General features: G+C 42.3%; 1 protein-coding gene across 1 annotated transcript; it reads right to left on the reverse strand.

Annotated features, from left to right (window-relative positions):
* Window positions 1-1,297: 1,297 nt before the first annotated feature.
* LOC129868960 (membrane-spanning 4-domains subfamily A member 4A-like) lies at window positions 1,298-6,595 on the reverse strand. Its single transcript, XM_055943343.1, has 6 exons — window positions 6,383-6,595; window positions 6,169-6,285; window positions 5,736-5,792; window positions 3,982-4,113; window positions 3,476-3,598; window positions 1,298-1,455 (listed from the first exon to the last, which is right to left on the reverse strand). The coding sequence occupies exons 1-6, from the start codon at window positions 6,551-6,553 to the stop codon at window positions 1,360-1,362; spliced, it is 696 nt and encodes a 231-aa protein (XP_055799318.1). The 5' UTR covers window positions 6,554-6,595; the 3' UTR covers window positions 1,298-1,359.
* Between the last annotated feature and the right edge of the window lie 6,817 nt (window positions 6,596-13,412).

Raw genomic sequence — 13,412 nt, forward strand, 5'->3', positions numbered from 1 at the left:
GTTATGGCGCGTGTTTATTGTGAACACAGAGGCTGTACCTGCTTTAAGTTACAGTTCTAACAGTGGTCAAGTAGGCTAGTGTGGCTATTTGATCATAATGGAGGCCTACCAGAGTGGCCTAAAATAAAGAACAATGGAGAAAATGCATCCCATACCATTTTACCATGGAAATAGCTGTTCTATCATTCAGCTTATAGTAGCAGCCAATGTGTGGTGTTCAGTGTAGGTCTACATTCCATAAGACTTTTGGAAAAAAACATGCAGAGCTTGACATTAACCTGTTTATCCATTTGTCCTTCAGACAAGGAGGTGACTGAACATTTTGTTGTTGTTTGATGTAAGAAACCACTTTACAAAATAAAATTCATTTTTTCAACCCCATACCATTATTACAGAGAATCAGACAAAATATTCTACTCCCTGCCTATTGTCTCCTTAGCTTATTCAAGCCTGTCTCTAAATACAACACTGCCCCTTTAAGACTCGCTTTCAAAGATGGCTTGAAATGCACATGTTTTGTTCTCTTCTAGGAAGCATTCACTTCCCCATTGCTGACTACTGTACAAAGTATCTATAACTGGGCTAATAATTCACTAACTAGCAAAGGATATGAACAAATGTGCAAACGTGGCTACATTTTAGCCCAGTTAAAAATACTTTGTACTTTAAAAATAGTGTATATTTGACCCGTTCAGAGTTAAATGGGGAACACTGCAACAGAGTTAAATCTTTAACACTTTCAAACGTGTTATTTCAAATGTGCTGATATAATTTCCATAGCGTTTCCCTCATATTTGCTTTGTTAAAGTCCCCAGCTACAATAAATGTGGCCTCGGGATATGTGATTTCCAGTTTGCACGAAGTTCAGTGTAGTTCCTTGAGGGCCGTAGTGGTATTGGCTCGAGGGGGAATATACATGGTTCAGTGGGACTCATATGTTGACTGAAAATAGTGTACATGTTACACTTTCAGACTTTTCAAGTTAAATGTATACCATTGATTTTGCTGTGTACAATAAAGCTACATTATACATGCTACAGTATCTACAATTTAAACTGATTACTGGGTTTAGCCTACAGGGTGAGTCAAAATTGTAGGACATAATATTTAATCATTGCAGAATCTCTTTCTTGGCATCCCAATTGACACCCGATTCACTACATAGGCCCTGGTCAAAAAGGAGTGCACTATATCAGGAATAGGGTGCCACTTGGGACACACTGTGGTTGTTTTAAATGACACAAGAAACTCAGTTACTAGGACACCGGTGAGATCTTATTTATATATATATATTTTAATTATATTCATGTTGAGCCACCTATTTCACATGGTAACCCTGAAATTCAACCGGCCAAGATATCATACCTCGTAGTTGTTCTGAGGAGGGTAAGGTGCGTTGCTTGGAGTCATGCTGCCATGAGGTACCGGTATTTGATACCCAATGGAGGACACTTGCTAAAAGACAGACATGTCCATTTTAAGTCCATTTCAAGTCTTTGCTTAAACAAAAACACAGTGTATTCATGTAAACATGATAGTAACAGTTTCATTCAGCTTGATTGTTCTCCTCCTGCTATTTGAGGTGCCATGGACGCTCAGTGCTCTTACAGTTGCCAGAACATACTTGACTTAGTTTAATATTTATGTTTTACAGTATAGTAAGACTTACATGTATATGTAGATCTGTTTCAATGACTTATTCTGTGAGATTTTGTTCCGAAAGTCTCAAAACTTTACCCTGTATAAAAGCGATTCTCTCCCACTCACTGTCCATGTTCACTTCCTCATTGAAGAGCTCTACGCGACTGGTTCTTGATTTTCTCCACATGACCAAAGTGATCAGAGAGCATTTCAAATGATTCTGTACGTATATCCTAGACACTCCAGATAGTATGATATATTATGTTTCATATGGTTTGTATTGATTTGTGGATGTCCATCGTCCATTTTGTATGATATGTTATAAATTACAATTCATATGATATGTTACGAATTGCAATTTGTGCAATATATTACGAATTTCAATTTGTACAATATATTACGAATTTAAATTTGTACAATATGTTACGAATTTGCAAAACGTATGATATGTTACCAGAGCTGACAAGGTAAAAATCTGTCTTTCTGCCCCTGAGCAAGGCAGTTAACCCACTGTTCCCCGGGCACACCTTCAGATAGCTGCTAGCTAGCTAACACGTCTCAGCCTCGTGGCTATAGCGTTCTCTACTGTGCTAACCATTATTAGCCATCAGCCGCTGGGTTTCTTTCTTCACAATGGCTACCGCTACCCTTACCCAAGATGAGGCTAACACTCAAATCCCAACGTTCTTGTGCTTGTGGTTCAAAGATTGTTAAGAAGAATCCACTCCTTCTATGCATTATCTGCTTGGGAAGGGTGCGTGCCAGGGTGTTGCACTCTGGAATTTGAGTCCTGAAAAAGAGGCTCAAGCCTTGTTCGCCTCCCAGCCACCAGCGGACGCTGTGGCTCTTCCATCCCACGACCAAGCCCAGCTGGGGCTAGGTCATGGATGAACAAAAAGGTATAATGGGTTTGTGCCAATATGTCGCATACAGCTTAAGCGAGCCGCCACCAGACATGAGATCAAGTGGCCGGCTCCCCTGAGGAACGGAAACCGAGAAACGGATCTGTACGATGGGAGGACACTTCCCACTAGTACAACCACCGCGAAGCAACTGCTTCCTGTTGTCCCAGCTTGTCTCCGAAAAACGTTTGTGGGATAAGCCCCTTACTGGCAAGATGCCAAATAAGGACGCCCTGAACTTGGACATGCACAACATGGAGGAATCCGATTTTGCAGCCCTCTCAAGGTGGATCCATCTCTGGCCAACCACATCTACGCCTTGTGCCGTGTACGTTCCACTACCGACGCCACACTCCCTGGTAAGATGGATCGCTTTACTGCCTTTGCCTTTAACGGTGCTGACTTCCCACATGTTCTAGTAAAGGGATCCTAAACCCTAACTCCCCTTTATACAGGATAAGATTTATAGGGTTCACAGTGAATGCCCCTCAGCCCTTTCTGGCTTTGGGCGGCCTTCACTCCACATGGTGTAGTTTACTTAGCTCGTTTCGGAGAACTCGGGAACATCCTCTCGGAGCTTCAGGTATAGCCAGTACAGCACACCATACTCTACACAGAGCAGGAACAAGACATACCTGTCTCATAGCTGTCCTATTGGCAGTGGATTAGGAAGTTTGGCCCTCAGTTTCTTCATGAGCCTTTTGCAACAATGCCTGACGCGCTACGTCACACTTTTGACTGCGCTGTTATGCAAGGTAGCCCCACGGGCTGGAATGGTTAGTGACCCCAATGTGAGACTTTTGGAATAAAATTCCACTTGTGAAATACGTACTTAACTCATAATATCAGAGAACTTGGGTAATGTATATAACCTTGAGATTTACCACATTTTGTACAAAAAAATGGACAGAAATCTAAGTCTATAGACTCACCTCAGGGGTGGAATGGCAGCACAGGCAGACAGCTCTGCAGGCGAATGACGAGACACAGATGGACACTATAAACTCCAGCAAGGAGAAAACAGCCAAAACACCTGATATTCTCTGGGAGCTGACCTATAGACAGATAAGAACAGGAAACAGCAGTTAACTGGACTACACCGCCATTTTGTAGCAATTTTTAACACTTTGTGAACTCTCCCAGTTTCAATGTGGACTTAAATAAACTACACCACCATTTTGTAGCAATTATGAGCACTTTGTGAACTTTTAGTTTCAATGTGGACTAAAATGAACTATAAACTAACTTTATAGCAGTTATCTACCTTACTATTGCTTCCATGTTGCCAATGTCACATGTAGGCATAATTTAAATTAGCCTAATATAAAATATTCAACAGTACAATATAAAAGATTATAGATGATAAATAACCCTTTATCAATTTACAAATACCTCCAGGTCAATGGATGTTAAAAATGAATAAGCATTTGGTATATACCCAGTACTGTTGACAGAAATCGTATTGAGAGTCACAGTAAAACATGATCCCAGCACTGTCTAAAGAATGATGGATGATGCCAGTAAGAGCAGTAACCGTGGCGACAACATTCATTCCCAGGGAGCCTTTCACCTAAGGGACAGTGAGAGAGAGTAGAAAGAGGACATGGGAATGGCTGGTTGTGGAAGGAAATTTCAGAAGAATTAAACGCAATACCGAATTCAGTATGTTGTTATTCCTTATCATTGTTATTACGATTCTTTAAACGGGCAATCCACAGTTAATGCCAGTGGCCCCCCCACTGCTTGTGTTTTGGGAGGAAAACCAGCAGATGAACGAAAACATGAGGGCCTATCGTATAGTATCAATCAATCAATCAATTTTATTTTATATAGCCCTTCGTACATCAGATAATATCTCGAAGTGCTGTACAGAAACCCAGCCTAAAACCCCAAACAGCTAGAATGCAGGTGTAGAAGCACGGTGGCTAGGAAAAACTCCCTAGAAAGGCCAAAACCTAGGAAGAAACCTAGAGAGGAACCAGGCTATGAGGGGTGGCCAGTCCTCTTCTGGCTGTGCCGGGTGGAGATTATAACAGAACTATGCCAAGATGTTCAAAAATGTTCATAAGTGACAAGCATGGTCAAATAATAATCATGAATAATTTTCCGTTGGCTTTTCATAGCTGATCATTAAGAGTTGAAAAACAACAGGTCTGGGACAGGTGGCGGTTCCATAACCGCAGGCAGAACAGCTGAAACTGGAATAGCAGCAAGGCCAGGCGGACTGGGGACAGCAAGGAGTCACCACGGGCGGCAGTCCCGACGCATGGTCCTAGGGCCCAGGTCCTCCGAGAGAAAGAAAGAGAGAAGGAGAAAATTAGAGAGAGCCAAGATTTTCAAAATGTTCATAAATGACAAGCATGGTCAAATAATAATCAGGAATAAATCTCAGTTGGCTTTTCATAGCCGATCATTAAGAGTTGAAAACAGCAGGTCTGGGACAGGTAGGGGTTCCATAACCGCAGGCAGAAGAGTTGAAACTGGAATAGCAGCAAGGCCAGGCGGACTGGGGGCAGCAAGGAGTCACCACGGCCGGTAGTCCCAACGTATGGTCCTAGGGCTCAGGTCCTCCAAGAGAAAGAGAGAAGGAGAAAATTAGAGAGAGCCAAGATTTTCAAAATGTTCATAAATGACAAGCATGGTCAAATAATAATCAGGAATAAATCTCAGTTGGCTTTTCATAGCCGATCATTAAGAGTTGAAAACAGCAGGTCTGGGACAGGTAGGGGTTTCGTAACCGCAGGCAGAAACAGTTGAAACTGGAATAGCAGCAAGGCCGGGCGGACTGGGGACAGCAAGGTGTCAGCATGCCCGGTAGTCCTGACGTATGGTCCTAGGGCTCAGGTTCTCAGAGAGAAAGAGAGAACGAGAGAATTAGAGAGAGCATACTTAAATTCACACAGGACACTGAATAAGACAGGAGAAGTACTCCAGGTATAACTAACTGACCCTAGCCCCCCGACACATAAACTACTGCAGCATAAATACTGGAGGCTGAGACAGGAGCGGTCAGGAGACACTGTGGCCCCATCCGAAGAAACCCCCGGACAGGGCCAAACAGGAAGGATATAACCCCACCCACTCTGCCAAAGCACAGCCCCCACACCACTAGAGATTCTATGTCTTCAAATAGAGAGGAACTTTATAAATCAAAATCCTAAACTTTATTGGGGAAAAAATATTGATACTGACCAGACATTTGTTCAATTTGTTGTCAGCGGCAACAGTGAGAGAGCCTGCAACTACATACTGAGAAGGAACAAGAAAGAGATTATACAAGGCTGGATCCTAAATGGCTCCCTATTCCCTACATAGTGCACCATATTTATACTGTATCCCTATTCCCTACATAGTGCATTATATAGGGAATACTGTGCCATTTGGGAAACACATATTTCTACAGTATGACCAGAGTTAGCCAAATACATATATGTTGATAAAAGTCCTTGGTTAAGACAAATTGTTAGTTAAGACAAGTCATTATTTATAAAGCATTACTTCAAATGAAAGAAATATATTTTTAAAGTGACGTGATTCAACTATGAGGACGTTTTGTTTTGCATCCAGGCAGACAGGAAACGTAAGGGAGGATTGTTAGACAGAGCAGCTCAAGCAGCTCACTCACAATGATCGATCCCCAGACAAATATTCCACTGACTACTCCAATATTATCCAAACACGGGGCTGGAGCCATCACAATCCCTGTTAACAGCATCATCAAACCAATCATGATCTGTACGGTCTGTGAGAGAAAAACAAAGAGCAAAGCAGGAAATTTCTTTTTTCTGTTCTTCCATTACATTCAACCAAAATTGTCATTTTAATTTGAAAATTCTTACCCCAAGCGCTTTTGGATGCCCTGCCCGGAAACTTCCCAGCACTGAGAAAACCGTCTGTCCCAGACAGTGAGGGGTAGAAGCGACCCCCGCGACCCCCATCCCGTTCCCATAGGGGTAGACATGGGTGATGACCACCACCCCATTAGTGGTGGTTGTTTGAGAGCTGGACATCTTCACAGAGGAGGCAAGGATGTTTGTGTAAGAGGGGATTTGACTGGTTGTTGTGTGTCATGCTTTATACTTTACCTGGGACTTCCTGATAATAAGTTACATGTCACTGACATGAATAGCAAGTGTGTTAGCCAGTCATGAAACTTTGAACTCTCTCCATTGAATATAGGCTGTGTGTGTGCGTGCGTGCGTGCGTGCGTGGCTGTGTGTGTGTGTGTGTGTGTGTGTGTGTGTGTGTGTGTGTGTGTGTGTGTGTGTGCATGCGCGTGCGTGCGTGGCTGTGGCTGGCTGTGTGTGTGTCACAATGACATGCGGCACTTTAGGGTGGACACTCACCTGTCTCGATCAATTAGAGAAGACTAGAAATAGATAAGATGTTGGTGTACACTGTTGGATTACTTGATGGAGCAAAAATGTTTTCATTTTAATAACGGAGCATTTTCTAAATTCAAACTCATCCCCTGCAACTGGACACAGACATTTTGAGACTCCTGTTTCCACCAATTGAGGACGAAGACGGCATCGCTGAGGTTGGTCGAACATTCTCTGTGCTATACCAAATAGTACCTATTCTGCAACTCCCAATATTGGATACCAAAATGATTTGGTTAAATCACATTATCTGTAGTAACAATGCGTAGCTACCAGTTCTCTGCCTTTTACTACACCCGAGACACATTGAACTGTACTACACTGTTCATTGTGTATTTCTTTGTACTGTATGTTACTTTTACCATATACAGTACCATTCTTGTTGAATACCCAGTTCTCCTTTTTAGTTAGCATCATATATTGTACACGCCCTTGTATTTTTGTTTTTGACAAATAAACATTATTTGGATATATCTGAATGTCTAACATCTTTTTGATGCTACAGAGCCCTGTACAGCTTATATCAATATTGTGGCAGACGGCAGGGAGAGGTGAAAGGAGTGGTAATGTAGGCTAACCCCATTCCATACAAATGTGTGCAACCGCGACATTCAAACGAGGCTGCAAAGAAAACTAATGGGACTGTAGTGACTGTGTTGACCCCAAAATCTGGGGTGTGAACTATGTTTCTATTCAAGCGTTGATTGACATGGTAATGGCTCTATAGTATTGGAGAAAAGTTTAAATAACTGACCCCTCTGACGCTGTACGTTATATCGTGATGTGACGTGGTCCCGTGTGGCTCAGTTGGTAGAGCATGGCGCTTGCAACGCCAGGGTTGTGGGTTCATTCCCCACGGGGGGACCAGGATGAATATGTATGAACTTTCCAATTTGTAAGTTGCTCTGGATAAGAGCGTCTGCTAAATGACTTAAATGTAAATGTAATGGCGTAACGTACAGCACGCAGAAAGCAACTAATTCTGTCTTACAGCCTCTCTCCACCAGGTGTAGCACTTATCTCACCGTTTAAAAACAAGACAGGGTAAGGGGGATACCTAGTCATTTTTTGCGTCATCACTGCAAGCTATCATGACTCTCAAAAGCAGCTGTTTACTTCTGAAGATCACTTTAGCACAGCCCAAAAAACCCAATTCAAATTCGACACAAACCTTCAAATAGGTATGTAATGACACATTATATAAACTCTTTATAGTGTTTTATTTACATTTTAGAGGCGATAAGGTGATAAGTTGGAATAATCGAGGGAAAAAAGCAGTTTCCCCACACGACATCTCTTCTTCTCACTATCACGCAATAGGTTTAGCTTCCCCACCCGCCATTTTTAAAAAGACCCGAGGGAGCTCATTGCCTTCTTAAATTATGCAGAGATGGGCATCATGAAGGTCTCGTCATTGATTTTGTTGGAAAGGGGAGAAATTGTGCTTTACATTGGTATTGATATTACAGTTGATCTGGAAGTATTGCGTTTTTTGGGCGCAAAAATAAGGTCAATTGTACGGACCAGCGCGATGTACAAAAGTGAGTGAGTTTACGTTAATTGAGGAGAGATCTTGCAGGTAGCTGGCTCCAACCCCAAGCGTTATATGGACTTCCTGCCCCAACGAGAAAAGGCTGTGGTCGTTAAGCCAGGGAGTGCTTGGGGATTAATGAGGAAGCAGCCTGAACAAAGGGGCAGAGGAGGTGAGAGACAAGAGAGGTATGAAGAGTGAGTGAGTGAGTGAGTGAGTGAGTGAGTGAGTGAGTGAGTGAGTGAGTGAGTGAGTGAGTGAGTGAGTGAGAAGAGAGGTATGAAGAGTGAGTGAGAAGAGAGGTATGAAGAGTGAGAGAGAAGAGAGGTGTGAAGAGTGAGAGAGAAAGAGAGATATGAAGAGTGAGAGACAACGGAGGTATGAAGAGTGAGTGAGTGAGAAGAGAGGTATGAAGAGTGAATGAGAAGAGAAGTATGAAGAGTGAGAGAGTAGAGAGGTATGAAGAGTGAGAGAGAAGAGAGATATGAAGAGTGAGAGACAAGGGAGGTATGAAGAGTGAGTGAGAAGAGAGGTATGAAGAGTGAGAGAGAAGAGAGGTATGAAGAGTGAATGAGAAGAGAGGTATGAAGAGTGAGAGAGAAGAGATGTATGAAGAGTGAGTGAGAGGAGAGGTATGAAGAGTGAATGAAAAGAGAGGTATGAAGAGTGAGAGACAAGAGAGGTATGTAGAGTGAGACAAGAGAGGTATGAAGAGTGAGAGACAAGAGAGCAAAATCTGTGTGATTGCCCATTGTGACCATTGTGACCATGAGGGAGGAAAATGATGTGGATATATTGAGGCAACATCTCAAGACATCAGTCAGGAAGTTAAAGCTTGGTCACAAATGGGTCTTCCAAATGGACAATAACCCCAAGCATACTTCCAAAGTTGTGGCAAAATGGCTGAAGGACAACAAAGTCAAGGTATTGAAGTAGCCATCACAAAGCCCTGACCTCAATCCTATAGAAAAAGTGTGGGCAGAACTGAAAAAGCGTGTGCGAGCAAGGAGGCCTACAAACCTGACCCAGTTACACCAGCTCTGTCAAGAAGAATGGGCCAAAATTCACCCAACTTATTGTAGGAAGCTTGTGGAAGGCTACCCGAAACGTTTGACCCAAGTTAAACAATTTAAAGGCAATGCTACCAAATACTAATTGACTGTATGTTAACTTCTGACCCACTGGGAATGTGATGAAAGAAATAAAAGCTGAAATAAATCATTCTCTCTACTATTATTCTGACATTTCACATTCTTAAAATAAAGTGGTGATCCTAACTGACCTAATACAGGGAATTTTTACTAGGATTAAATGTCAGGAATTGTGATAAACTGAGTTTAAATGTATTTGGCTATGGTGTATGTAAACTTCCGACTTCAACTGTAGCTAAATTAACATAAGCGTTAATCCACAGGATGTGGTATATTGAAAGATCGGTCTCCTGCCTGTGCACTCTTTCTTTGATGAAAAGGGTATCAACAAGTACAAGTACTTCTTGTTCGATGAGTGTCTCACATTTAAACCCCACATAGAGGGTCTTGTGAAAAAGCTCAAGCCCAAGTCAGGGTTTTATTTTCAAAATAAGTCATGTTTTTTTTTTTTTAGCGAGAAAGAGACTTGTTTCTGCCACGTTCTCGCCTGTGATCGACTATGGCGATACCTTGTACACATTTGCCCCTGTGCCGTCATTACGTATGCTGGACACTGCTGAGGTTTGTTACGAACTTCAAATCCCTCACTCATCCCTGAAATGTTGAACTTTTTTGTCATTTCTCAGAAACTCTTATCCAGAGCGACTTACAGTAAGTAGTGAGTACACACATGTTCACACTAGTCTGCCGTGGGAATTGAATCCACAACCCTGGCGATGCCAGCGCCATCGTCTACCAACGGAGCTGCACGGACTGTTCCGTCCTTAGCTCTTCAGAGACTAAGTCATTGGTAAGTTGTTTTTTTTACAAGGCCATGCTAAGACAGCTCCCATTTGACCTGTGTACCTAAATTGTCCAACAGATTAATGACAATTATCGCCTATGCTCACAGGACAGTATCTCCTTGACGGTGCTTTTTTGCCTGTGGAGTGCTACAGTAGGTATAAAAGCAGTCCAGGACTCTGTCCCCTCTACTTGGAATGAGCTACAAAACGACTTGAAACTACAGGAGCTCGTCTCCTTGAGTGATTTTAAAGCTAGGGTAAAAACTATGGTGGAAAATGAGTTAGGGGGATGTCAATATTTTGACCCCTAGTTGAAACACTCCTCCTAAAACCAATGTGCCTGTTAAATGTGATAACTGATGTTTTTAAACTGTTTTGCGTTTTATGTTGTAAATGTTGAAACTTGCTCTTTCGGCCAGGTCTCTCTTGCAAAATAGAGTTTTCATCTCAATGAGACTAACCTGGTCAAATAAAGGTCAAATAAAGGTCAAATAAATACATCTCATATATCATCGTATCGTGGATTTTCACCTCATGGCTTGTCCGTAGGTGAGCAATGACATGGTCAGCTTGAGCTGGGTGCCCCCACTCTGCACTGAAACACGCATAACAGACAACGCACCAACATCACCGTAATGATCACACACCAGCATGCAGACCCTCAGAACGCACAGGCATAACACGTACATTAAAACGCAGGAAAGTCACGGGGTCTCCACAACGTTCAAGGGAAAATACACCATAATTACTTGTCATTGACTGCACTGATGGTGTTATTTTGGTAATAGTGTAGTATTTCCTGTGGATTTTTAAATACATGCAGTTACCCCAGTTCTCCACAGGAGGTCATCATTATGTAAAGTACAGAATGTGGCTGAACATCAAAAACTGTCTGCTATCAGTGGTGGTGATTCATAGAATCTAGGGGACTTTATAGAGGAGGAGGAGTAAGAAGAAGAGGAAGATGAGGAGGAGTATATGAAACGTGGCTATGGGCCAGCCCACACACAAGCTGATTATTGCATGAACTTTTATGCTCAACACAATCTCCATACAGTATTCAAAGTGTGTGTGTGTGTGTGTGTATGCGTGTGTTTGTGTGTGAGCATATGTTCGTGTGTGTGTGTGTATACGCGTGGGTGTGTGAGTGGGATTTTTTTTATGATCAGTGCAGGATTATACTGACTGACCTCAGAACAAAAGATCAGAGGAGCTGGAGATTTATTTATGACGTTCGATTATCTGGCTTTCACGTTTCTACTCAGATTGTTTCTTCCCTCTCATTCATTTGCTGCCGTTCTGGTTTGGTATAATCACTTTGTGGATTTTAAAGTTTAAGACTTGGAATCTTTTTGAGTGGTTTTAGTTTTTATCCTAACAGTCTATGGTTGAATGGTTAGTGTTTAAGAATTGCTTTTGGCTTTTGTTTGTTTCTTCAGATTGTGTGTTTAATTATTACACACACACACACACACACACACACACACACACACACACACACACACACACACACACACACACACACACACACACACACACACACACACACACACACACACACACACACACACACACACACACACACACACACACACACACACACACACACCCCCCAATCCCCAATCCCCTTCCCCACACACTCAAACCCATACACAGTGGCCTGGCACACAAAAAAATGCTGGTTTAAAAACAACCCAATTTGGGTAAATATTGGACAGAACACACGCTGGGTTATTTTGACCCAGTTGGGTTGGGTTGTGTGAATATGGATTATACAAAATGGGTTTATTTTACCATCAATTGTTTGTTTTTTACCATTAGTTGGAATGACATAGAATCTCCATAAGTTATTTTCAACGAGGTGTGGCCTATAGAGATGTAGGTTTCAGACAATTATTTTTGGCCACCTGTAACAGTAAATGTATCTCAAAGCCACGCCCCTGCTAAGCCACGCCTCTTGTCTTCTGAGCTCACCTACTGTGTCATATCTCTAACTCAGCATCAATAACTCATCACCCAGCATCAATAACCTAGCAGTTTTTAAAGAAAACAACCCAACTAAGTGACCCAACGCCTGCAACACAGCACTTAGTTCAACCAAACAACCTAGCATTTTTTGAGTGCATGCTACTTCCCTGTTTACATGTGAAAGATAAACAAATGGATCCCAACTAAGGCTTCTGAACATTCTCATAACAGACAGGATTTGAGGGCCATCAGAAAAGGTTTTACAGCCTCCCAGGGTAATCTCTTCATTCACTGTAATGCCAACTCTTTTGTGTATCTTGTGTATGTGTGTGCGTGTGCGTGTGACGTCTCGCTAGTGCTCCTCATGGAAGTTAGCACTCCTAAAGGAAGTTAGAGGTAGTTTCGCGAGCTAATGCTAACTAGTGTTAGGGTTGAATGGGCCCGTGGACATGAAGCTAGGTTTAGGATTGGTGTTATGGCTAGGCTTAGGGTTGAGCCGTGGTGTGGACATGAAGCTATGGTTAGGGTTATGGCTAGTGGTCTGTATAATTCAGGAACGGCATTGTACATTGAACAAAAATATAAATGCAACATGTAAAGTGTTGGTCCCATGTTTCATGAGCTGAAATAAAAGATCCCAGAAATGTTACATACACAAAAAAAGCTTGTTTATCTCAAATGTTATGCACTAATTTGTTTACATCCCTGTTAGTGAGCATTTCAAATTTTCCAAGATAATCCATCCATCTAAAAGGTGTGGCATATCAAGAAGCTGATTAAACAGCATGATCATTACACAGCTGGACCTTGTGCTGGGGACAATATAAGGCCATTCTAAATTGTGCAGTTTTGTCACACAACGTAATGCCACAGATGTCTCAAACTTTGAGGGAGCATGCAATCTGCTGACTGCAGGAATGTCCAACAGAGCTGGTGTTCATTTTTATTTCTGTACCATAAGCCAACTCCAACGTAATTTTAGAGAATTTGGCAGTACGTCCAACTGGCCTCACAACCGCAGACCACGTGTAACCACACCAGCCCAGGACCTC

Source organism: Salvelinus fontinalis, chromosome 2, assembly GCF_029448725.1.
Source record: "Salvelinus fontinalis isolate EN_2023a chromosome 2, ASM2944872v1, whole genome shotgun sequence".
Taxonomy (NCBI): domain Eukaryota; kingdom Metazoa; phylum Chordata; class Actinopteri; order Salmoniformes; family Salmonidae; genus Salvelinus; species Salvelinus fontinalis.